The sequence below is a fragment of the Lissotriton helveticus genome, chromosome 4_1, assembly GCF_964261635.1.
Source record: "Lissotriton helveticus chromosome 4_1, aLisHel1.1, whole genome shotgun sequence".
Lineage (NCBI taxonomy): Eukaryota > Metazoa > Chordata > Amphibia > Caudata > Salamandridae > Lissotriton > Lissotriton helveticus.
Window position 1 is genome coordinate 2,047,089,391 of NC_136063.1, and position 27,148 is coordinate 2,047,116,538.

At 45.2% G+C, this 27,148-nt stretch overlaps 1 protein-coding gene across 4 annotated transcripts in view; it reads left to right on the forward strand.

Moving 5' to 3' along the window:
• The window catches only part of LOC144829510 (transcriptional regulator Kaiso-like), a 253,207-nt gene extending 233,271 nt beyond the window's left edge, over window positions 1–19,936 (forward strand). For all 4 annotated transcript variants that reach the window (XM_078688716.1, XM_078688715.1, XM_078688713.1 and 1 more), the window contains one exon: window positions 15,792–19,936. In XM_078688716.1, the coding sequence (XP_078544842.1) occupies window positions 15,794–18,694 (2,901 nt within the window). In that variant the 5' untranslated portion in view covers window positions 15,792–15,793 and the 3' untranslated portion in view covers window positions 18,695–19,936. The remainder of the gene's footprint in view (window positions 1–15,791) is intronic.
• The last annotated feature ends 7,212 nt before the right edge of the window (window positions 19,937–27,148 follow it).

Sequence of the window (27,148 nt, forward strand, 5' to 3'; positions counted from 1 at the left end):
AAATAACCAGTAAAAGCGCTGTACATTTTGCAGACCGTTTATATTGTAACATGCTTTTTTAATTTAAAATCACTTTTCTAGGAGTGTTCATCTACAGGGGTTCTTTGAACATTATTCCCGTTTCCTTCATCTGTTCTTACTATGTGGATCTTAAATAGACTTTTGTATCCTAGTTATTGGCCTTCATGGCTGGGAGGACTGAATTTGTGTTTAGACTTCATATATATCCTTTAACGTTTAACTAGTTTTTTGTGTTTCTACGTACTCTTTCAGAAACGTTTAATACTTCAAGTAACAGTATCACGTTCTACAAAGAGACTTGACTATGAAAATGTAAATATTGTGTAAAAAAAATATTTTGAAATTGATATGATCGTAATAAAATGTCGTAAATATATGTAAAACACAAAACCGAGTGATTTGGAAAAAACAAATTAGTCTTCAGGTTTTGTCGAAGTTCCTGAGTTTAAAATCATTTGACTTGCAGACACACTACCCACATAACCAAGTCTCGTCATTTCGGTCTTGCGAGCTGTTTGGCACCAGTTTTGGTTTAACATGTTGCAAGCTAAAATCTCATATTGACCAAGATCTTCCTTTGTTCTTCTAAAACCTTTTAGTCAATGGAAATTTTTCTTTCATGTTTTCCCACATGATTTTTTTTAGTTTCAGATTTGTTTTATTGAATATATCAAGTTCACCATTGGTTGTGAGAGCCATTTTTTTTAACCATTTCCACAATGACAAAACCATAAACAGAAAAGAACATTGAGGGGATGATTTAGCTTTAGAGTTAAGTTTGCCTAACTGACTTATTTTGAAGTTAAAGCTCTTCTTTTCCTTCTTTGAGTCTCCTAAGCCGAGACGTTATTGTAGACTTGTCTAGTGCCCCATCATTTCTTTTTCCCTAGTTTTACTTTATCACTTGCAGTTTGTGTTGCCTGAATCTTGGTGCATCAATGTCAGAACTGCATTTTTTTTCTATCGCATCATAGTTGGCGAAATTCAGGATATCGTGAACCTGACGTAGGTAGTGTTTTTGTCCTTGTCAACCTATTAGTCGCGTTCCTTACTGAAATCGAATAAAATCTCTTAAGTGTGCAAATTGACTGGTGGTTCTTTTTGGCTAATGGAACGTACCAGTCCTACTTTGTGTCTCACCATGCCTTCCATCTATCCAGCCATGAATCCTAAAGTGCAAATTAGTAGAAGAATCTGGGGGGGGGGGGACTGTTAAGGGTTCTGGCTCTTGCTTTCTGCCCAGGAACATCACTACAGGAGTGGGACACTGATTATTTTCTCATCTTTTGTATAGCATGGTGTTGCGTCTCTGGAACTGTGTCCAAACGTGCAACTTGTACCATCTGAGACAACATACTTGAGACAGCTGTTTTTCTTGGCTTCCTGGCCTTTTGCTTTACTTTGCAATGGGTTTGGCATTTGTCAGAAACTAACACTTAGGACCCGGATATGCTGCAGTGTTGAATTTTCTTTTCCTTCCTTTCTTCTTGTCATATATTTTCCTTTTTCCAAGTACCACTCTGAATAGTTCTTCATACCCCCTAACCACCAAGATTTATTTTAGGCAAAAACAAGGGCACTGAATTTTTAGACAAGTCTCTAAAATATGTTGTCGGTGTCTTCTTTTTGTCTCAATTCATTATTTTGTCGTTCGGCACCTTCTAATTGTTCAGGGGAAACATACATTGAAGTGGATAGGGTTTTAAAGTCTCCTCTTTCTTTTTGGCTTGCCCACCCTGTTCTGGCTTTGAGATGCCTTTTATATAGGTTCCTGCAAGCTATGCGGCCAAACCCTTAATTTAGTTCCAATAATTGGGAATGACTGGACCAGGATAGATTTGTTTTGTGTTCTGGGGTGTTTCCTTTTCACTGGTGCATTTTTCTGTTGTGGCTCCGCCCCCTATAAATGTCAGCCCCTCCACTTCTCTTTGTGTATCTCCTGTTGACATTTTCCCATTGCAGACCTCCCTTCCCCATGCTCTTTAGCTCCCAACGTCCTTTGTGATTCAGCTGTCCTTGGTTCCTGAGGCAACTACAAATCTACCTGGGGGCAGAAAGAACTGCTCAGTCTGCTGATACTAATCCCAGTGACTAAGTCCGCGAACAGTTCCAGCAAAGAAACACAGACGTGTAGACTTGAACAACTGGAACATGAGCTGGCAGACAAACTGGACCTCGAGCTATCAACCAAACAGGAATGACCACAAAAGGCACCTATGCCCCAGAGCCTCCAAGGGCACTCCTTCCCCATTCAGCCGCGATGATCAAGGAACCCCCTGCCCTACAACTAAGACACTGATGTTTCAGGGTAAGTCCTGTGTTGGAACACTGATTACCTTTAAATATCACAAAGGGTCTGTGAACAATGGTAACGCAACATTTTTGATTATCATTTAGGTATGAGCAACAAAATCATGATAATTGACTGTAGGGATTTGCTTGGAGGAGACAGGCATTTGTTATATTGATCAGATCAGATGTAGGTACTGCTTTTTGAATATGTGGTTTAAAGGCAAACCTATATCTACAGTTAGAATGGATATTAGCACGACTAAGACCACTTTCTTTGTTTTCAAGGGCAGACACCAAACTCTTCCTGCATTTTGATGAACTGGTCCTACCAGTGGGTTTCAGGCTTTATCCAACAATCGATGGGAAGCAGACTTCGCTATTATTTATGCCAAGATTTAGAAAAGATCTGATCTGTCTGGGATTCATACCTCAATTGTATCAGTAATTGTAACAGTATAACAAGATTGGTACTACTCGTCAGTACTTCAGGCCATATTTGCATTTTTGCTTGAAACCACATAACATCACTCTTTAAAAAGCTTCACATAGACACATTATTTCTAAAGCTAAATGTATGTTTCCTTTTATCGAAGTATACTCTGTTCCTTGTGAAAGACAGAACAGTTGGAATGAGGCCCCTAAAAGACCCTAGAGTGATCCACAAATACCCAAGAAAATAATAATAGCACTATAGAAATTGCTTCTACTCACCAAAGGGTGGACTATTGAAGTATGTATCATATGCATTAATTCTCATTCCGTTCATCACAAGCCCTAGGAATATTCATATAAACAGTATGGGACGAGCATCAAGAGAACAGAGTCCTCTACTTTGGTCCATCAGGTTGGGCATCAATCATGAGTGTTGATTGGGACTGCCCTCAAAAGCACCCCATTTCAGATGACCGTAATACATGCATATCAACATTGTAAAGGCTGGTTACGTTTGTACTCTCCATTCATCACTCTACAACCTTATATGAACCAATCTGGAAACCTTTTATTCAGTAGAAGTCTTACATAACCAGCAAATCAACACGAATTAATTCAATTTGAGTACAATTTCTCAGAGCTGAATGTTGACCCATTATAAGATTTAGGGAAATCTATGGAAAACAAAAGATAATCCCAAGGTTGTATTTTCCATATCCCTTTTAAGATGTGAAGTATTTCATAAACATTTCCCTATAATTTTGAAATCCCTCCGTGCTTGGATGCTGAGACGACTTCGTATAACTGTATATCTACAGAAGAGCAAATACCAAAATGGCATTGAATACCTTTCTTTGTAAAAGCCTTTTATTGTTGCGATCACTGGCGCTAAGGCCTGATTCATACTGCCATGTGACTTGTCAAGGCAGCACTTACGGTGCTATCAAATGAGTTTTAAAGATCTGAAAATAGTTTTATTTTCAACCTATGCCAAGTGCTCCAGCAGTTAAAATGCAAATTTTCCTGGATTGTTTAAATTCTTGAACCATTTTTAGACCCTCCTATTTTTATAGATTCCTCTTTTATACATCGTGGTGGGGGCTTAATGTACATGTGCTTTAAGAATTAAAAGAATTTCAGGGATGGATTTAAGTCCCATATCTCTGGCTTTTGTAAAATGGCCAAATATCCAAACTGCAGAGTGAGAAATAAATAAAACATGTGTTTGTTTCAAAGGAGAGGGAATTCAAATCCAGCGGAGTAATATTTATAGCATATGATTCAATGCTAGAGAACTTTAGTTGCAAGTAAGTCCTATTTAATTATTGTGCCCAGAATTGATCATCCTTTTTTTTTTTTTTTTTTTTTTTTTTTTTTTTTTTTTTAACTTTCTCCTCTACTTGATGGAAGCTCAGTTTGAAAACTGACTACACTATCTCACTTGTCAGCCTTATAAATCAGCCCTGAATTTACACCATTTACATAAGAATCTCCGTATTGGAGTTGACATTTGTGTCAAAACCAGAATGGCTCTAGAAAAAGCTGATTAGAAAAGTATTTGTGTTTTTCAACATATCCGTTACATTCCTATAAGTGTTTTACAGCTGATGTCTTTCATGTTTACTTAAGTAGTCTTCTCCTTAAGTTCTTGATGCATATTAGTTTTTTTAGGGATTCTGTTGCTGACCCTGTGCAAAGCACCTCATATCCAAGCGAGGAAGCCTCTGACCCTGCTGTAGCCGCCACGCCTCGCCGGACCCGCTGCGCGGGTCCCGCTTCGCGGCGTGCAGCACTTTTCTGGTTCGTGAAGGGGCATTGTTCTGGACCAACCGGCAGGGCTGCGAGCATAGCGGTGGACTCCGAGGACCAGGAGTCCCCTCGCGCCCCCACTCCAGCTGGGCTGCTCTCCCTGCCGGCCCCGCCCTCACCTTGTTATCGGTTAAATCACCGCCCCACCTGGACCTCAGCGGATTCTGTTGCTGACCCTGTGCAAAGCACCTCTTATCCAAGCGAGGAAGCCTCTGACCCTGCTGTAGCCGCCATGCCTCGCCGGACCCGCTGTGCGGGTCCCGCTTCGCGGCGTGCAGCACTTTTCTGGTTCGTGAAGGGGCATTGTTCTGGACCAACCGGCAGGGCTGCGAGCATAGCGGTGGACTCCGAGGACCAGGAGTCCCCGCGCGCCCCCACTCCAGCTGGGCTGCTCTCCCTGCCGGCCCCGCCCTCCCGGTAGCTAGTTGGACAGCTACATTAAGGAAACACCACTCCCGCTGCGCGGGAGGGCGCCGGGAGAAGCCCGGGACAAGGGCGGGACCGTCTGTGGCCGTCCGGGGACGTCCAAGGACGGGACGGGCTACCCCACCAACATCTTTTGTCCCACACTGTAAGGTAGGCCTTTATCCATGGCGGCAAATTCTGAGAACTCCAGCATAGTGGGATCCAGTAAAAGGACACTTGACAATTATTTCACTAGGGGTGTCGTGGATCTGGACAAGGATGACTCATTATCTGAACGCAGGATTGAACGACGCCGTTCTATCGAGTCCCTGAAAAATAGACCTCTAATTGATTTGGCTTCCCCACCCATTTTGTCGGACACTATTACTGACACACCCCTTGATGATCCACTGTCACTGGACGAATTCCCACTATTGCTTAGAAGCACTCCACTGCCTACGGTCTCTTCATTAATTGTTCCCTCACCTACAGTTTTGCTTCCATCTGTCTCTAGTCCGTCTCCAAATGTGGCCAATGTACTTGTCATCTACCTAAGGAGCAGCCGAAAAGGCTAGGTAGACCATCTATCACCCCTAAAACCCTCGGCCCTCCGCCTACCAAAAAGAGGAGGGGGTTAGGAGTACCCCAAAGGGGCAAGCTTAGTCATACTGAGTTTGGCAAGACATCTAAACTTAAGACCTCTGGTGTACTTGCACCCAAAACTTCGGCACTGACTGACACAGTGCCTATAGCGGTACCAACCCCAGACTCTATCAGTATACATCTTGGTAATACCCGAGGGAAGCAAGTTGAGGCTGTTTCTATCCCAAGTTTAGTGACTATTCCCCCCACTGATACTGAGCGGAATACAGTTGAGCAGTTGCTTAGGTCCTTCATGCTCCCAATTTTGGATATCCTAAAAAGGGTTGAGCATCGACTAGGCAACCTGGAGGCTCTGTACAATGGCAAATTAAGTGCTCCTATCACCTCTTTAATGCCTAGCCCTGTGCCGACAATTTTACCACAGCCCCTAGCAGTTTCTGCTCCTATTACCTTGGCCCCAAACGATTCCAACAGTGGTAACAATAGAGTTCCTAAACCTCTCGCCAGTAATAAACAGGGCACTGTAGACATACCAATGACTTCTGCTAAGACAACTACTGTAAACAGTAAGTCTTTGATAAATAACCAGCAGAAAAACTTGGTTTTTCAACAGGCCCAGGTTCCTGTCCGAACAGTAACAAAAACCATGGCTCAGGCTCCAATAGAAGCCCAGACGGGCGACGCTACTTCTAGTACTAAGACTAAGTACTTGAGTAGGGGGAGGTTTTCAAGGTCCACTAATGGTATTCCACATGGACCCAATGTAGAATTACCCCCAGAGTCGCTACCTTTTGTAGTTGTACTCACAGGTGTCCCCCCACTAGAAGCAGGCAGAAAGGAGGGCCATCCCCAACTTAAGAATAAGATTCTACATTGGTTAGGTCAAAATAGACCACTCCCATATTATATCGATGGGGAGATAGTCCATGTTAGACGCCTGCCCTGGCTGGGTACCAGGGAAAAAAACATTGAGGGTGATATAGTTGTTATTAATTTTAGGAACCCAGTAGCTGTTGGGGCTATATTAACAGGCCCCTCGATGAATTTGAATACTGCCATTGTCCCACACGACCTAACTTACTTTTACCCAAGGTCGTATGTGACTCCTGCTCTTTTCTCTGGGGGGGTTCCAGACCCCAATGGGATTAGGAACATCCATTTGCCTCCGAATAATAACTACATGCGCCACTTGCAGAGGCCTCCCCCTCCTAGGAACAATTTAGCGTGGAATATAGTCCCTGCTAATGGACGTAGCCAGCCCCCTGCGGGGCAAGAGTTTTTCCAGGGGAATAGAAACATGGACCATTTGATTCCTTTTACTCCACTGGAAACCTCGAATAGATATGGAGCCATTTCTGGCCTTGATGGCTGCGATTGACTTCCAGCTAAGGCACCCCCCCCTTCCAAAGATTCTAGTGTTGGTGGTGGGGGGCTATTAGAGGAGAACACTCAGAGTGGGACAAGCTATACATTCACATTCCCCCAACGTGGTAGTTCCCCCTCTAGCACAGATGATGACAACTGCATTGTAACTAACCATGAGATCCCGAAGAAACAGACGAGTCCCGAAGTGGGTGATCCTAATGTGGAAATTGTTATACCTTCAAACAAGCCAGCTGATCAACTGTGTTCTAATAATAAAAATTTATTGTTGCTATCATGGAATGTGGCGGGTTTGGTGGTAAAACTAGAGAACATGGAGTGGTGTGATTATGTGGATAACCATGGTATCTGTATATTCCAAGAGACATGGGCCAGGACTATTCAGCATAGATTGGGTTTTGTAACTTATGCCGAGCCTGCAACCAAAGGTCCTAGGGGCAGACCTTCTGGTGGATTGATCATATGGGTGGCTGTCCATCTTGGGTTTTCGGTCAAAAGAATTAACACCAATTCTTGCGATATTTTGTGTATTCTCTTAACCCGCAGAAACACACTCAAAATAGCGATCATTAATATCTACCTATGTCCGGTTTTGGGTGGTACGGTTTCTCATACTTTAGAGTCCTTAACTGCCCTATTAAACAGCTTCTCAACTGATACCAAGGTGATAATAGGAGGGGATTTTAATTGCCATTATGAACCACTCGGGGTGTCTCACAGTTAACATCAGATGAGGATGACGCCTGCCGGATTCCACCCCCAAACATCTATCCAGTTAAAAACTGGACTCCCATGGCCATGCAGCTCACCACATTGACATATACATTCTCACTTAGAGCCTGCAATGGCCGCTTTCCGGGGGATAGCCCAGGCAAGAGTACTTATAATGGAATGGGCCATTCGTCAACAATAGATTATCTGTTGGTTAGTATGTCTGTATGGCACCTGATTCGATGTTTCCACGTATCTGATCGCGTGGAAAGTGACCACAACCCCTTGGTAGCAGAACTGGATGTGCCAAACCACGACGGGGAGCATCAAGAGGTCGACTTGGTCTCCAGTGCGATTAGGATCACACAGGGTGGTAAAAAAATTCGATGGTCTACTATCAAGTCGTCCCCAGACAACCTGGCATTACTGTATAAAAGTGTCATTCCCCAGCTTGAGCGTCTAAATATATTGCATGAAAACGCCTTCAATCCTGATAATGATGTTAAATGTTTAGCTATACACAAAGAATTAATGCTGACCTTAGCAGCCAGCTTCTCTAAACCGGTAAAACGTACTAACCGACAGGCATGTGCCACAAATCCCTGGTACAACCTGTCCTGTAGGAAGGCAAAGATCACCCTAATTTCTGCCATCAAATCAGGCCATAGGGCTAACATTATGGCTGCAAGGAACTTCTATAAGAACCTCCTTTCTCATGCAAAATCTGAATGGGAAACAGAGAAATGGAAGGCCATTAAACAAGCACTAATAGCGAAAGACGCCCGAACTTTTTGGAACTTGGTCCATACTGGGAAGCCAGAAGGGAAGGTAAAGATCGATCCCAATATAGCCGAGGAAGCCTGGTGTGCATACTTTGGTGATCTCTACTCTAGTACCGCTTCCCCCTATAACGCGTTATTTATAACGCCTTTGAGTCCGGGCCTAGAATGCCCCTCCCCTCCCTTTACTATGTCGGAAGTTACTCTTGCAGTTCAAGGGTTAAAATGTAATAAGGCCCCTGGGCTGGACAAGATCCCCGGTGATCTTTTCAGAGATGAGCCGAAGATCTGGGTCCCCTACTTGACCGTCATATTTAATGCCATTCTTGACGGTCAAGAGCCTCCAAGCACATGGCTGGGGGCCGAAATTATTCCGATCTATAAAAAGGGATCTCCGCTGGCCCCGTCAAATTATAGACCAATTAGTCTAATTGACGTTACCCAAAAAATCTACGCCAAACTGCTTTTGCAACGCTTGCAAGATTGGATTAGCGAGAATAACATCCTCTCCCACTTGCAAGCAGGGTTCCGTGCTAAAACATCGACCATTGACCAATTATTACGGCTCCAGGTTCTTTACTGGAAGCATGTGGTGATGGAAGGGGGGAGCCTCTACCTGACATTTGTGGACCTAAAATCCGCATTTGACATGGTGGACAGAAACCAACTTTGGAGCATATTAACAACAATGGGGATACCACCCTATTTATGTCTCCAATTCAAAAGACTCCACGATGGAACCTATGCAAAGGTTCGCTATGGCAAAAATGGCCAGCTAACAAGAGATTTTCCCATTGAGAAGGGAGTTAGGCAGGGATGCGTACTGGCCCCTACGCTATTTTCCCTCTTTTTAAATGGCCTCGTCGATGACTTAATTAGTGTACAAAACAGTGACGCTCCTAACCTAGCTGGTGGTAAATTTCCTGCACTCATGTTTGCGGATGACACCCTGCTGCTCTCAAAAACATCTATGGGGATGCAGCGGGTGTTAGATCAATTTACCAAATTCTGTAGGGACAGGAACCTGGTAATTAACATAGACCAAACAAAGTACATGGTGTTTAATGGCACTGCAACTAATTGCCCTTGTCCAACAATGGATGGACGAGCCCTGGAAAGGGTAAATAACTTTACTTATCTAGGCCTGACCTTAAATGACAGAATGAGTTGGGAAACCCAAATGACTAAGGCTAATTTAACTCTTTCCCAGTCTATGGGGGGTATTCTTAAAGTACAGAAATCCTGTGTTCACAAGCTAGTCAGTGTACCGCTGGAAATATACAAGGTGCAAACCAGATCCTCCACCCTATACGGGGCAGAACTCTGGGGCCATTGTCCAGCGAATGAGATTAGTATAACAGAGAATAAATTTGTTAGACAGCTGCTCTCCTTACCTACTAACACCCCTCTAGTTCCACTAAGGTTGGATACAAATCTGAGGCCTATTGCAGAAGTAATTGCCTCACGCCCGCTTCTCTACTGGTGTAGACTGTGGAGTGTCCCGGAGCTCGAGTGTTATAGAGAAGAATTAAAGATTGTGATGGCTCGCCCGGGTGTAGGGAGGATAAAGTGGTTATCTTTTATAAGGGGGCAGGCGTCCAAGATTGGCATGGAGAATCTCTGGTCTAACCCGGAGGACACATGCAAATCTATCTCAAAGAGAACCCTGGCTGAGTCTATAAAACATCACAACCTTGAAGAGGTCCTTCGATCAGCCAGGCCCTCTAGCCTCACTGACAGTTTTTTGGATTTCAAGAATGTCTATAGTTTTGAGAAAGAACTAGACGCTATAGAACCTGTCTTAGCAAAAAAATTGTTCTTACAATTCAGATATGGTACACTACCCCTTTATTCCTATTCTGATAAATGGAAATTGGGTTTAGCTCGTCCTTGTCCAGGTTGCAATGATCCAAATGAATCTTTAATCCATGTGACCTTGTTCTGTCCTGCCTATTCTGCTAGCAGGAAAAAATGGATCATACAGTTGTGTGAATCTAGGACTCAGGAATTACATAGACTATTTTAGAATTCTAAAAACTGATACTAATGCATTGATAGTTACTGCTATTGCTAAATTCTTGTTTTCAATGTGGTTAACTAGACGAAGACTGATTCGTTTGTAGTAACCCGCTTATTGTGGGTAGACTGCTCTGTCTCAGTAATAACTAGTTTTTTATTGTGCCCTAAAAAAATTTTTAGCTCCTGTATCTTATTGTTGTGTTTTTATTGTTATATTATAAACCGCACGTTAACTGATTACTGCAAATATTCAAAATGAGATGTAACTATGCATTGGATGAGTTGTAAATGTATTTTTTCTAGTTGCAATGTACTTTTATGGTTCATTAACAAACCGAAATAAAGTTAAAATGATGATGATTAGTTTTTTTTACTTGCATCCTCAGGTTGCCAGAAAAATACACATTTAATATTTATTTTCTTAATAAACTATGACATAAAGTCCTCTGCAACTTATTATTTGACACTGATGGTTAGACTCAATTCTTCTAGCACAGAGGCAGCTACAGTAGTACTATAAAGTGGCGTCAAATGTTTGCAATGAGGTATAGTGCATGCAAGAATGGTCATTATAGCCATGCCATAGAGATACAGGTGAATTTACGTCATGGTTTGATTGTGATAAACTCCGATTCAAACAAAGATAGTTTGTTTGATCCTGATGGAGGAAGGAAAAACGTCTGTTCTAAAAATGAATGTGAAGATTATCAATAACAATCAGAGATTTAAGGTTATATGGCCCGAACCTTTACGTATAAATCCTGATATGAAGTTCTCTCAGCTCACGAAAAATAATCTTGAAACACTCATTTTGACAATTTTTCTTCGACATTAATACATTCCTGGCCAACAAATGCGCGTATACTTTCATCACATTACTGGGACAGTGTGTTTTGAAGATGTTCAGCCAGGAAAAACAAGAGACTATTTGCCCCGAGACCGCCCCTGATATCTTAGTTTGTTTTTCCTTTTGTCAATTCCTTTCTGAACAAACTTATGGACGCTTCACTGGCGTGTGCTGCTGTTCCGAGTGGGGTGGAAAACGGCCCTTCTGGTACCATTGTTAATATATATTTTTTTTTTAACTAATGCTGACCCTAAGATACGTGGCGCTTTTAGACCAATCTCACTTCTTCCTGCAGCAGTCAATATACGGGAATAAAACAGTAAATAGACAATTTGCTTGTTTCTGGAACCTAACTCCCTTTTCCATAACACTCAATCTAGCTTCTGGGCATGTTGCTGCACAGAGTCGGCCTTACTGGACTTCTCTCAATTTATCAAGTATAATCTTGTTCAGGGTGCTTTGGCTGTACTCTTAGATTTGTCATCAGCATTTGATACACTTGCATCTTATATTGCTGAATAGACTGTTGAAGATTGGAATACAAGGGAAAGCTCTGTCCTGGCTTAAATCATACCTTGAGGAAAGGTCTCAGGTTGTTTTTCTTGCTTCAGATTCAAAGCCTCTTGAATATAGGGTTCCCAGGCCTCAGCCTTGAACCCTGCTCTTTTCAAGGTTTATTTCGAGCCACTGGTTAATTTGGTCGCATAAAGGTGATCTCGTATGCTGATGAGACTCCCTTCCTTCTGTCCTTCCAGGATGAGGCCTCTGACGCCTTCAATTCTTTCGAAAACTGCCTTATTTGGCAACTGGATAGGTGAGAGTTCCTTTAAACTGCATTCCAATAAAACAGAAATAATTATTATTTATTATTTTGCACAAGCAAGCTACTGTGTTTTCTCTCAGTTGTGGCCATCAGAGTTGGGGGTACCTCCTACTACCTTCCCTTGTGTGAGAAACCTAGGAGTTAAATTTGATTCCGCCTTTTTTTTTTTAACTGTAGGGCAAAGCGGTCTCAGCTAGCTTGTTTGCTACCAAGACGTTCCTGAGGAGGATGTTGCATCTGGTTCCGGTGGCATCCCAGAAGACCACTAGTTACTTATAAATTGAACTATGCAAACAGTCCATATCTGTGCTTACCAGCTTACCTACTGCAACAATTGTAGATCATCCAAAATGCGGCTGCACCCCTTTTTCTTAAAGTAACTATGCATCATTCTGTTTCTGCTCATATTCACCAATTGCACTTGTTACCGGTCATTAGCCATATCAATTTTGAGCCATTCATTTTCACCTACAGAGGTTTGGAGCAGAAGGGTCCGCAGTACTTGAGAAGGAGACCGTGCGCTTTGGTCGGAACAATGGTGGCCGGACAAACTTAAAACCAGCGCCACCGCCCAAAGAGGCAGTTAAGAATCTTGGTTTCTGGATAGAAAGGGATCTCTCTTTCGACACCCAATCTAAAGTTTTGGCTGGGGTTTGCTTCGGTCTCCTGAGGGGGTTAAAACCAAACTATTCTACAGGCTACAATTTTAGCCAGGTTGGATTACGGCAATTCCCTTTATTTAGGCGCTAATCTTGTATTTTACGCCTTCAAAGAATTCAAAATGGCGCGGCCCGTGCTTTGTTAGCACTGCCCAAGTTTTGTTCGGTATCTAATTCTTTACCTAAACTTCATTGGTTGCCAATAGCCAAAAGGATCCAGTTCAAGTTCGGATGCGTAGCGCATAAAATTCTGTCTCAGCAAAGGCCCTCGATATTAGCAGATCTTCTGGTTCAGTACATCCCGAACCGTCCCCTTCGCTCCGCCGAATTGGGATTGGTGTGTATCCCCAGTTTTCAAATAGCCGGGCTGGCGGTCGATCTTTTAAGGTCCAGGCGGCCCAACTCTGGAACTCCCTCCTGCTGTCTATCAGAGGATTTCAGAATTATCTGACCTTTCGTAAAGCTTTAAAGACCTGGCTCTTTCTAGCTTAACTGTTCGGGTTTGTTAGAGTGGCTGATGGTATCTGTCTCTTGGGTAGAGCTGGGACGCCCCATTGCTGGGGCAACTATGTGCTGGCCAAATCTATAAATAAATAATAAGGCCTACTGTCGGGGCAGATCTCCGAGGTATAATTCATTGAAGCTCCTGCACACCCCTAGGGTTCATAGGGCTAAGCGGAGTAGGAGATCTTTTGCTTTTCTAACAGTGAAAATATGGAACTCGCTTCCAGTTTCTATCTGTTTTGCTCTAACAGAAATGATCTTTAGAAAAGATCTGAAGAGAAACCAATGCCTAGGCTGGTGACCTAGGTTTGTTGGCCTGTTTGTTGGGTGGTCCTACTGGTAAAGCTGGGATGCTCCCTCTGGAGTAGCCACATGTTATAAATGCCTATTGTATTGTTAAGATTGGTTCATGGAATTGATAAAATCTCAAATAGTCTCTCTTGAAAGCCTAGAATTGCTCAAACGATGTAATCTGAATACGAAGTTAAAAATGTTTTTTAAATATACTAATCCTTAGCCTAAAGAGTGATGTTACAAGAGGCAATTTATTTAAAACACTAAAGCAAATTATTTTCAATTCAGGAAATCCACAGTTAAGATATTAAACCTGTATCAAAGATACTGTATCTTAAAATGAACAAAATAACTTAAATCAAAATAGATACAAAAAGATTCATGGACAAAACTTAAAAGCCTGCACAGCTATCACCATGTAAATATAGAACCAAAACAGAAAACCACACCAGTTTTTCAGGTTTTTCCTCTGGACTCTTTAAAGTGTTCTTATTTTTGGAGTGTCCATACATAGAGACTACGGGTGTTTTTGTGATTTACCACTTAGCTGTGATTCAACAATGTGACATCTGGTGTACCTGACAAGTTTTTCTGACCATTAATTTCATTATTAAGCTGTGACTATAAAGACTTCCCAAGAAGCAAACTTGAATGTATGATTGAGGTGTAATAAGCATATATAAAAATAGTGTACCAGTTTTAGGTTGCTTAAACTTTGATGTTTTCTGTATCACAGTTGTAGATGGAGACTCCAGTTCTCATCCTCTGCCTCATTGAAATTCTCACCATATCCTGATATTTGAAGAGATTGAAATGTTCGGTTTATTTTAGAGAATACACCAGTGTTACCTGATTTGGATAAATAATTATATTGGATAATCTAAAACGCCTTGTGTTTCCATTCTGATGTCCAGCCAACAACGGTATGGTACAGAACTAAGAATGCCAGCCTGACATGTTTTAGATGTTTGTTTGTAGGACAGAACACTGTCCTACTCTAGGCTCTGTTAGATATAGATTTATTTTTTAGAGATCCTGTAGTGGCAGTGTGGTACTCCTTTTATATAAATAAACACGTTAGCAACTCATTGCCTTTGCTTTGGAAATCTCAAAGATAAGCAAGTATACATCATGTACCAGCATTAAATCTACTCTTATACTTAAAAAATGGCTTGATTTTCAAGTAATGTGCATGTTCCTTTCTTAGAGGGGGGCATGCCGTTAATGTTAGGGATATAGAAAACAGTTGGTTCTGTTGGGTAATGCAATTGCTATGGTTCACGTATTTAATACGAAAGTAATGATGTATCTCAATTTGACATCAAATTGAGATACATCATTGCTTTTGTATTAAATACGTGAACCAAAGCGATTGCATTACCCAACAGAACCAACTGTTTTCTATATCGCCAATACCCAGCTTCTGAGGGACACCCGGTCGCCCCATTAGCTATAATGTTAATGTTAGAGAGGCATAGTTCTAGAGAAGAAAATAAATAAAAGTATAGTATGCAAATGTGTATTATCAGACATGCCAATAAAGCTGCAGATTTTTGTTTCACATGTCTTTTCTTGTTTTACTGGTCTTAACGTTTATTACGTCCAATTTTCACAGTGACATTTAATTCCATTTACTGATTTTTATTACCCATACCTGCTTACTTGACCCTATCTATTAGGTACTGTATGAGATGGTGATTCAGTAGAGGCCAAATTAACTCACTAGAAGCCTTAAAGACATCCTCTAACAGCACCTTGATTTTATTAGAATCGATGTACTGTAGAAGATTCAAATTTCGCATAGGTCGTCTGCACACCTACAATAAATATTCAGTATAGCCCCTTGTTTTGTCCTTTTAATGAAGGCTCTGAGGTGCACCCAAAAAGAAATACAGTGGCATGAAACTGAAATATTATTTTTGATTTGCATGAACATTTGTCTTTGAGTGTATTTGAGTACAGCATTAAAAGAGGAGCCCCTGCCTATAAATACATTAATAATTTATACGTTTTGTTGATTGCCTCCTGTTCTGGCCATAGTCTGAAAAATTGTTCTATGAACAGAAGTCTCTCTTTTTGGTAAATTAAGGAATCTTTCAATCTATCCCATAGCCAATGCTTAAAGGATAGTTTAATCAAATTGTGTGCATAAAGAAACATTCATTGAATCAAAATCTTTAATATTCACTTCTTTTCCCTCCACTTTGTAGGCATGGAGAGCCGAAAACTGATTACAGCCACTGATACCCAGTACTCGGGCACACTATTGTCATCTTTAAATGAGCAACGTCTCCATGGAATCTTTTGTGATGTCACAGTCATTGTGGAAGACAAAAAGTTTAGAGCCCACAAAAATATTCTCTCCGCATCAAGCACATACTTTCACAACTTGTTTTCTGTTTCGGGTCAAGTGGTTGAACTGAATTTTGTTAGAGCTGAGATCTTTGCGGAAATACTCAATTACATTTACAGCTCTAAAATTATTGGTGTCCGCACCAATTTACTTGAGGAATTGATTAAATCTGGACAGTTACTGGGAGTTAGGTTTATTGCAGACCTGGGCATTCCTTTATTTCAGATGAAGAGCATGACAAGTGGTGTCAAGGATAATCATGTTAAAGCTTCACCTTCTGATGCTGACCAAAAGAGTCTCAACACTGATAAGCCTTCTACCAAATGTCCTCTACCTAAAGACAGTGGTATTAGTGCAACACCTATCGTAACTGAGACAAGTACCATCCCCAGTGAAGAGCTCCACGAATCAACCAAAGCTGGTAATTGCCAGGATAAGAGTGAAGAATCAGATGATGATGTGGTTTTTTGTTCCATCACATTGCCCCCGAAACAACGTACTTCAAATGACACTGAAAGAGCACAAAAAAAAAACTGTCTGGAAATAGTTAAATTGCCCAACCAAGAGATGAGTGTTAACGCAAGCATACCAGATCAAAAGCCTGTGATTCTGGGAGCTAATTGTCCCTCACCAACCAACTTTCCTCCAAAGGCTGTCGCAGCATCTCAGGCAAAGTCCTTATCTACTAATATATCAACTCCAACAGAAACTGATGTTGTTTCCTGTTCTCAAATTGTGCTTCCAAAACCACAAGTGACAAGTCAGGGTATGGAAAAATTGCCCAATCATGCACATTCTTTATCTGTTAATATATCCAGTCCTACTCGGGCACAAGATTGTGTTGGTTCCAGTTCTGTACTTAAGGCTCCAAAACTTCAAATTACTAGTTCAGATGTGGCTAAATTGGCCAACTTTACAAATTCTTTACCTGTTGGCATACAGAGTCTAAGTCAAATCCAGGCTGGTGTTAGTCTCGGTACTGAACGTGTGCCTCCGAAAGCACAAAAGATCAGTTCAGATATTGATCAATTACCCAACAAAGCAAATTCTTTATCTGCCAGTATTTCAAGCCCAAGTCAAACACAATCTGGTGTTTTCTCTTCTGAACTTGTACCTCCTAAATCTCAAAAGACCTGCCTGGATATGGTCAAACTGCCCACTCAAGAACTGAGCTTAAATAGTGTTTCCCCTTGTGCATCAAACAATTTGCAGTTCCAATATGTTTCGCCTCCTCAAATAAATACTACATCTGCTAAAATATCTAGCCCAAGCCCAACACAATCTAAAGATTTAATTTTCCCTTCTGGGCAAACACCTCCGAAACCATGCGTTTCACAACCTCCTGAAAGAGCTCAGCAAATGACAGAGCCAGAAATAGTTAAAATAGCTGACCAGCAGATGAGCATGAGTAATACCATTTCAGCTCAGACTCCGTTAATTTTAAATGCAGAATCTCCAAACAACTTACCTTTAAAAGAAATACCATCTCAGATAAATGCTCTACCTGTTACTGCATTTAGTCAAGCTCAAGCCAGTAGTGTGAACCTTGGCTCCTCTCAATCCCCCGCTGTTTCCTGCACCAGGTTGCTAAATCCCCAACATCCTGACAGAGAACAGCTTAATCCTCCTCCTAACATAAGCACCTTTGCTCAGAATCATCTCTCTATAACAATGAATTTTCTTTCGCAGCAGCTCCCCTCTTTTAATACCTTTGTAAACAAGCCTTTTCCTCTAATTAATGCCAATTGGCCACCCTTGCCAAATCTGTTACCCAGCACTCTTAGTCAACTTACAAACACAGAAAAAGTGTCCACTTTTGATGGACCAAAACCTCCGAAGCCACAAAAGGCCACTTTTCATAAAAAAAACACTTCCAAACCAGGTGAGCTAAAAATAAAAATTGCAGATGTTAATCCTGGCAGCAGTAAAGACTGCTCAGGTGGGGCTGGAATAGGCTCCCACCACATTATGGATGGTAAAAAAATTATTACCTTAGATACGCCATCAGATATTGGAGGGTTATCAACTGGTTGCAAGGTTTATGCAAACATTGGTGAGGACAAAGACACTTACGATATTGTTATACCAATTAAAAATGACCCGGATGAGGATGGTGAAGTCCAGCTGCCAAAATCAGTTGACGGATCTCCAAACAGCAAGCGTGTGAAAGTGAAGCACGATGATCACTATGAGCTGAATGTTGATGGAAAGGTCTATTACATTTGCCTTGTGTGCAAAAGATCTTATGTTTCTCGGACCAGTTTGAAAAGACACTATAACGTTCATTCTTGGGAAAGGAAGTATCCTTGTCATTACTGCGAGAAAGTCTATGCTTTGGCAGAGTATCGTACAAAGCATGAGGTCATACACACCGGGGAGAAGAGGTATCAGTGTTTGACTTGTGGAGGGTCTTTCATTAACCATAGGATTATGTCTAACCATATGAAATCAGCTCATAATCAAGATCCTTCTGGAGACCCCACGCTTTATCTTCTGCATCCCTTCAAGTCCCCACATAGCAAACAGTCCCCTGAAAGCAATGCACAACCTTCAACCAGTGCTGCAGTAGTCGACAATGCTGATGATCAAAGTGTCGATGAAAAAAAGAGAACAGCGTCTGTGTCGCCAAAGTCTAGTTCACCCGCCAAGCCTATGGACTGGAATGATGTGTTCATTCAACCTGGAGATCAGGCCATTTTTAAAGACGGTCCATCTCAAGGCGGCAATGAATTTGAGTTTGTGATACCGGAGTCGTATTGAACACCACATGAAGACCAACAATTTGAAAATCTTCAGCTGTTGCAAATGGATTGCTGACAGATGTTTTTAAAGGAAACCTTTAATCTGATGCAGATTATAAATTGTTTTTCTATGTTTTGCTTTGTCATCAAACATAGTTTTAATGATGTGTTCCTCCTTGTTGCATCTTGTTTTTATAAAAATGTCAGAATTGAATTTCTGGAGTTTTTGTTTGAAGCAATCGGTTTGCTCATTTTCTCATTCCATTGTTTTAACCATGACAAGGTGCTTTTTAGTAATAATATCTGTTTCTTTCTTGTTAAAGTTTTAAAGCCTAATTTGCTTCAAAGCTTTGTAAATGTGACACCATTTTTTTTTCTCGTAGTCTGTATTTGACTGCCTTTTCTCAAATGTGTACACTACTCTCAAACTAAAGTTTATAGCGGGACAATTGGCAGAAATGCCTCTTATGAACATCTGAGCTGCAAACATTAATGTTCCACAATTTGTGTTACTTGTGACACTTGGAAAGAGCAGTGCTTTTAACCTCTAAATGCAGTTGTGCCGTTAATTCGAAAAGCCAATTGTGTTTATTAGCTAGATGCAGCGTGTTTTCATGTTCGCTGTAGGAAAACCTCAATGATTGTTACAGAAAGCTGAAAAGAAAGATAAACCTTGATATACAGAATCCCTTGAAAAACCCAAGATATCGGGTGACGCATTGTACTGTAATAACAAATATATAGTTCTGTAGCATGTTTATATTTTTCAGGTGCTAACATTTTATATTACTTTAGATTACTTGTTGGAGACTGCTGAAGGCGTGTGTTAGTTTATGTACGTTTGGGAAGGTATGGAAGAGCTCTGAAGCTAACGTTCATACTTAAACCTACTACCATGTGCAAGGGCTTTTTGGTAGACTCTACATGATGTATATGTACCAGGAACTTTTTTCCACTGGAACTGTATACTGAAGGTCGCTTTTAAATCTGAGAGGCGTTGATTTTCTTTTTTTTATTGAACAGTTGATGTAAACGTGTTATAAGTGTTCATTGACACTTTTTAAAAATGTCCATTCTAAAGTATTTACTTTGCTACATTTAGACACATCTACATACAATGTAGTAACATTTGAAAATAGTAAACCTTGGCTTGGGTTTAGGATGTTAGTGGTGTCAGATAGCCAAGCATTTCCTTAACAGTACACTTGTCGAATTTTGTAAATGTTACACGAAATGAATAAAATACAGACATTTTCATAGACTGCAGAAGAATATTGTGTTTCTTACAAGCAACATCTTTTCCATATTTGGAAGCCACAATTTGTATTTTTCAATAGAAATCGGTAAACCTCATCTTTAAAAAGTATCTCTTAGTACCCCTGTCTAAATATATTTTCAAATACAAGCACAGTTGTGTGGAAATAAAGTTTTAGATCTGTTCTCCTCCCAGGCGACACAAAAAATGAAGCTAGTGTGTCTCCTCATCATTGTTATATACCCATATCGTTCTTGCAGCAAGTCCGTGCAGATCTACTTTTTAAAATGCAGTGGTTGAATTTTTGTCCTAGTATTTGTGTTTTGCCATTATAAAAATACTTTTATTATATTTTTTTATGGAGATCAGTAGCACTTTTCATCACAAACAACGTTACTCTATCATGCATCCACTATAGCGATGTGGCCTGCAGTGGTGATAAATAGCTCTTAAAATAAAAAACTGAGATTCTTACATGCATATCTTTGAGGCGATTTGGCAAGGACTAAACCTCTTTTATAACTCCAGAATATATCGCTCGTCCTTACGAGTGAGTTCTTGAGTGAGTAAATTAGGGGAGGAAGTTTCCCTAAGCTAAACTTGTCGGAGTCATCCCTTTGTCTCATTAGACCGCGGCAGCCATATTTTGCACTGCTTCAATTCAGATAGAGTGGTCTACTCGCCTCTTTAAAAGGCACTACAGGGGGCGTGGCTAGCAGCCGAGCATGGCGGCAGCTTAACAGCGGAGCTCCGTGAGTGAGGCGATCTCCCTCGTCAATCCGCCGCACTGATCCGTTTTACTTTTTCACTCCAGTGGGGCTGACCGGGTCCGGAGCCGGGCGGAATCCCGCAGAGGTGTCTAGAGGGCTGACGGACACCCAGAACTGACGGTGAACGGTCCGGCGCGGCGAGGCCTGCGCGAGGAGGAGAGCCGCGACCTGCCCTGGAACTGCAGTCCAGGCGGAAGTGAGGCGACGGCGGGACTCGGGCGCAGGAAGTGGTCGGTGCCCGGGACCTGGAAACGCCGCAGCGGAAGAAGGTAGCGGAGGCACACCGGCGCCCAGCGACAGGCGCAGAAGACTTACCGGCGCCACGTAAGGATCTTGGGGAGGCGCCGGACTGAGGCAGTGACGCCCGAGTACCCAGACCGTCCAGGGGCGGAGGTAGGAGAGCCGGCGGCCAACGCACGGTGGGGAGTGCGGGGCAGCATTGGGACCTCCCCCCTTCCCCCCCCCGCAATATACCTGGTGCAAGGTGGCGGAGACCCGGCGCAAACAGGAGGAGCCTGGTGGGGGCCGATAGTCTGCCGGAGCCACGAGTGGGCATCCCGCGCCACGGACACACGCACAGTTTGTACCCCCCAGTGGCGGCCCCCCCCAGCGGGCGACTGCAGGGGTGAGGAGGAGCGTGGGGACGGCCACGAGAGACCGGGGCAACTGGACCTACGCTGGGGCATCCCAATAACTGGTGAACTGGGGCAGTTCAGGACTTGGTTTGGGAGGCGCTGCACACCCCGCAGCTGAGACTGAGATCCAGCGCAGCCTGGAGTGGCGGACGGGTCGCAGAGACGACTGGGAGCGGGGGCGCCGCCGGGATCCAGGCAGCCTCCCCCCCTTGAAGTGATCCTGACCTCAAGTGGCCACGGGACAACTGCGGCCGGATAGATTTGTGGAGGCTGGGAGGGGGACCATCGCCTGCACCTGGCGGACGGAGCCTGAAGACACGACGTCCACACGATCCAGAAGTGGGGCGGCCACGAGACAAGCCATGTCAGGGAGAGGCACCAAAGGCAACGCCGTTCAGGCAAGACTGGACAAATTCGCTTACGATAAGAGCACCCAGCCACCGGTGGAATCCCGTACTTCGTCGGGCGGGCCCCGAGAAGGGGAGGGCACGAAGAAGCCGACGCTGGAGGATGTGATGCGTGCCCTGGCACAGGTACAGACCACAGTGGGCTCCACTGCTACGGAAGTCACCCTGATCAGGGCCGACCTCCACAAGATGTCTGAAAGAGTAAAGCAGGTGGAGGTGGTGACGAAGTCCCTGGTGGAGGATGTCTCGGAATTACAGCTTGCAATGGAGAAAATGGCGGCCGAAAACAAATTCCTCAGAGACAAGATGGACGATCAGGAAGGGCGCTCGAGGAGGAACAACGTCCGAATTTTGGGAGTGCCGGAGTCGGAAGGAAAGGGGGCGACCGACCTATTTGTGGAAGATCTGATCACGAAGCACCTGCAGCCGAAGGGCCTCTCTAGCTTCTTCTCGGTGGAGAGGGCCCATAGAGTGCCTGGTGGAACGCCCAAGCCGGGGGCGACCCCTCGGCCTATCCTGGCAAGACTCTTCAACTTCCGAGACCGGGACGCCATCCTGCAGGCGGCGAGGGTTTCCCCACCTGTCCGTATTCAAAACTCGACCGTCGCCTTCTTCCCGGATTACACTGCTGAGGTGGCACGCAGAAGGAAGACCTTCTTGGAGGTCAAGAAAGCGCTGAGGGCGAGGGAACTGCCATACTCCATGATCTTCCCGGCGCGTCTCCGAGTGGAAGCAGAGGGCAAGGCCTGGTTCTTTGAGTCGCCGGAGGCAGCGCAGGACTGGTTGGAGGGTTGGAGATCCGCGAACCACTCTCGTCGCACGAAGAGACAGGACCGGACACACAGGAACGACAGGCCTCCTGAATCGCGGTCACCCGGAAGGGAAGGAGGAAATGCCTCGCCGACGTTGGACAGTCAGGGCGCAGAAGGAGGGGTGGAAAGCTAATTCTACAAGAGACGCTGGCTGACTGCCCGTTCGGATGTACTCTAGCGGGAGGACAAGCCTGAGTGCTGGGCCTGGAGGACTCACAGGAGGGCAGGGATGTCGCCTGCTCCGGAAGATTCTCCACCCCAGCGCGCAAGTACACTGTTGAAGGGACGGGTTAAGCACTCTGCTAAGTTGGGGAGGCGGGCGGTTGTAAGTCCGTTAGGCAGGGAGGCAGGGAGGAGGGTGGGGGGTAGGGGTTGTTTCTATGTTATAGTAGTTCCGCGAGCGAGGTCTAACGTTCCACTGGTACAAATACACACCCTGGGTATGGCACTGAACGAGCGCACCCTGGGCCGGGGGTCCGGCTCCCGCGCTTCATATAGCACAACACGCAATGCAGGACACACAATCACGAGCAGCTGAGGAGGAGTCGCAGCGAGCCCGAGTAACGCCGCTCAAGCTCATGTCCTGGAATGTGCGAGGGTTGGGGGACAAGATCAAAAGAGGGTTGGTGCTGAATGCGGTTAGGAGGCTGGGGCCAGCCTTGGTGCTCCTCCAGGAGACACACCTTACAGGGTCTGCGACAAAGGCGCTTGATAGAAAAGGTTATAGGATGGTGGCGCATTCAGAATTCTCCACAGGTTCGAGGGGAGTGGGCATTTTGTTGAAGAAATCGGCGCAGTTTATTACACTTAGCACCAAGGTGGATGAGCAGGGGTGTTTTGCGGCGCTCCAGGGCCAATGGGAGGGGAGGCTACTGAATGTGGTATCCGTGTATGTCCCTCCGGCACTACACTCGGTCATGCTTCCAGAGCTGGGTAAATTCTTGCTAGGCCTGCCTGAGGGAGACACGATAATAGGGGGAGACTTCAATGCAATACTCGACCCCACTGCAGATAGAGTGCCCGTGATGACACGTGCGGCCGGTCCCTCCCAGTTGCAGAAGTACATGACGGCACTGGGACTGATCGACGTATGGCGATATTTACACCCTGCAGCGAGGCAATACACTTACCATTCCACGGTGCACAATAGTCTGACGCGGATTGACTACTTCATGGCGCTGGGTGGGGGTTTACCACATATTGACACTGCTGAGATACACCCAAGGGGGATTTCGGACCACTCACCCATCACACTCGAGCTCTCCACGCAGGAACGGAAGCGTAAAAGGATATATCCAATCCACGCATCATACCTAGCCATCCCTAAGGTTAGTAAGACACTTAAAACGACGACGTCCCACTACTTTCGGGAGAACACTGAGTCAGTGGAGTCAGCGGCCACCCTCTGGGAAGCATATAAGACGGTGCTACGGGGTCAGGCCATTGCCACTATAACGGGGTACTTGAGGGAGACACATCGTGAACGGTCGGAATTGGAACTGGCACTGCAGGGGGCAACAGCAACACACGAGGCAGGTCCCACGCCAGACACCGCCCAGACGGTTCTCCTGCATCAACAAAAGATTAGGGAACATATTAAATTGCAGACGTTGTCACAGATCACCGACACGGCCCATAGAATATACGACATAGGGGACAAGGCGGGGAGAATGTTGGCATGGCTAGACAAGAGGGGAGGCAGCGCCAGAGGAATACAGCGCATTCGCGATAAACAAGGGCAGTTATGCACGTGCCCTGAGGAAATAGTCGAGACACTAGCTGACTACTTTGAAGGGGTGTACACGCCGGCAGGCACAGTGACAGCGGATATGGCGAGGGCAGCGCTGGAGACTATTCCCATACCCGCGCTCTCCCCGGAGGAGGGGGCGGAACTAGAAGCGGCTATCACGAAGGAGGAGGTCCAAAGGGCGATCCACGCAGTCAGGCCGGGGAAGGCAACGGGGCCTAATGGAGTCCCGATAGAGTGGTTTCAGGCCGCAGCGGATGGGCTTAGTGGACCCCTGCTGGCTATGTACCACGACAGCCTGGAACGGGCCCTGCTTCCGGAAGATCAGAGGGTGGCGGCCATAATAGCAATCCCCAAGCCCGGTAAGGTACCGGAGGAGTGCGGGTCTTACCGCCCCATCTCCCTGCTTAACGCCGAGCTTAAGATCTTGGCCAAACTCCTCGCCACTCGGTTGATGGCCGTCCTGCCCCACCTAATACACCCAGACCAGTCGGGCTTTATGCCCCACAGAAACACCGCTCTCAACCTACGTAGGGTACATAACGTACTGGCGAAGGCCGACACGCTGACAGAAAAAGCGGTGATCCTGGCACTGGACGCCAAAATGGCGTTTGATATGGTGGAGTGGGAGTACCTGTTCGAAGTCCTGGGGCGTATGGGGTTCGGACCGAAATTCGTGGCCTGGATTCGTCTGCTGTACACCGAGCCATTGGCGCACGTGGTCGCTGGCGGCCATATCTCCCGGACGTTCCGATTAGGACGAGGCACTCGTCAAGGCTGCCCGCTCTCGCCGTTGCTTTTTGCAATAGCATTGGAACCCCTAGCGACCCTGATAAGATCCACCCCATTGCTAAGGGGGATTGTTTGGGCTGAGGGTTGGGAGGACAGACTGTCACTGTACGCAGACGACATGTTGGTGTACTTATCGGAACCAGAAAGCGGAGTGCCGGCATTACTGCACATTTGTGACGAGCAGGGGAAGGTGTCGGGGTATACTCTGAATTGGACCAAGTCGGAGCTGTATGTACTGAAGGGCCCGTCCCCCGATCTGGGAGACAGGTGCCCTCTCAAAATGGCGGGGTCCTCGTTCCGATACCTGGGGGTCCATGTTACGAGGGATCCTGCGGAATTCTTCCATAAGAATCTATCGCCACCCCTTGAGCGCCTTAAACAGGATGTTAAATTCTGGGCGGCGCTACCGCTGACTTTGCTGGGTAGAGCGGCACTCTACAAGATGATGTCACTGCCCCGGTTCTTATACATTCTGGAGAATACCCCTTACCCGGTCCACGATAGGTATTTCAGGAGGGTGGCCGCGGTGGTTGCAGGTCTGATGTGGAGTAACCGCCCGGCACGGATAGCTCAGGCCAAACTACATAGGGGGTGGTATGATGGAGGGATAGCGCTACCAAACCTGCAGCTCTATTATTGGGCCGCCCAATTGAAATCCATCAACCAGTGGCTGCATGCTCCCCAGAACGACCCGGCATACCGGGCGGACAGACTCCAGCTGGGCACCAGCACCATTCTGGCCCCACTTTATGACCTGCGTAAGGCGCGTACACTCATCGGACCCACAAAGCTCGCTGTGTCGCTGTGGCATAGGGCACAGGCAAAACTGGGATGGAAAGGGACGATCACAAGACTGACCCCTTTATGGGACTCGAGGGCACTGGGTAATCTGAGGAGTAGTAAGGGCTTTACGGCGTGGGACAACATAGGCATTTCCACAGTGGGAGACTTATGGGAGGGGGGTACTGTGATCCCCTTCGACCAACTGCGACAGCAGTACGAGATGGGGCCTACGGAGCAATATCGGTACATACAGGTGAGACATGCTTTACTAACCGCCATTCCCGGCGGCACAACACTACCGGAAGCCTCACCCTTAGAGGATAGACTGCTTACGGACTTCATGCTGGAGCGAGCAACCTCCCTCACGTATCGCAAACTAGTCAATAACCTGACGGACCCGACCGTAGCACTAAAAGCCAAATGGGTGGAGGAGGTAGGGGACATGGACGAGTCGGAATGGAATGAGGCATTGGCGGCACCCAGGGAGGTGGGCATATCAGCGAGATTTCGCCTTGTACAACTGAAAATTTTACACAGGGTGTACTACACACGTACATTGCTCCACGCAATCCACAGAACACAAAACCCGTACTGCCTGCGCGGTTGCGGGGAGGAAGGGACACTGTTCCACACTTTGTGGGAATGCCCCCGCATTCAGGAGTTTTGGAGACAGATCATGAGGACCATTTCGCAAACTTTAGAGGTGTCCCTGACTCCGGACCCTCGGAGATGTCTACTTAACGTATGGGAGCCCACAGACCTCACCAGACACGGGCGACAATGGGCCACATTGGGTATGGTGATCGCCAAAAGGGACATAGCACAGAAGTGGGGGGCGGACACCACCCCAACGCTACCACAGTGGTGCGCGACCATGGACAGGGTCATGTTGGTGGAAAGAACAATATATACCCTTAGAGCGTGTCCGCGTAAGTGGAACAAGATATGGCTCCCGTGGAATGCATTTAGGGGGGACCTGTGTGACCCACTGGAAGAGGAGGAATCACTGACTTCCGATGAGGAGGGAGAGGATGACCCATTAGAGTAAGGGGAGAGGAGATAGGCCACACTCCACAGGAGGGAGGACACACATGCAGCTGGGAGGTGTGGGGGGGGACATAAGGCAGCGGGGGCAAGGGGGAGAACACTGCACACGGTGGGGGGATCAGAAGGCACACAGATATTGGGCAAGCACGCGCTGGTACGGGGGAGCCTGTTCGGGACTAGACGGGGGCACAATTCACAAAGCCAGGAACATAGGGGACCGCAAGT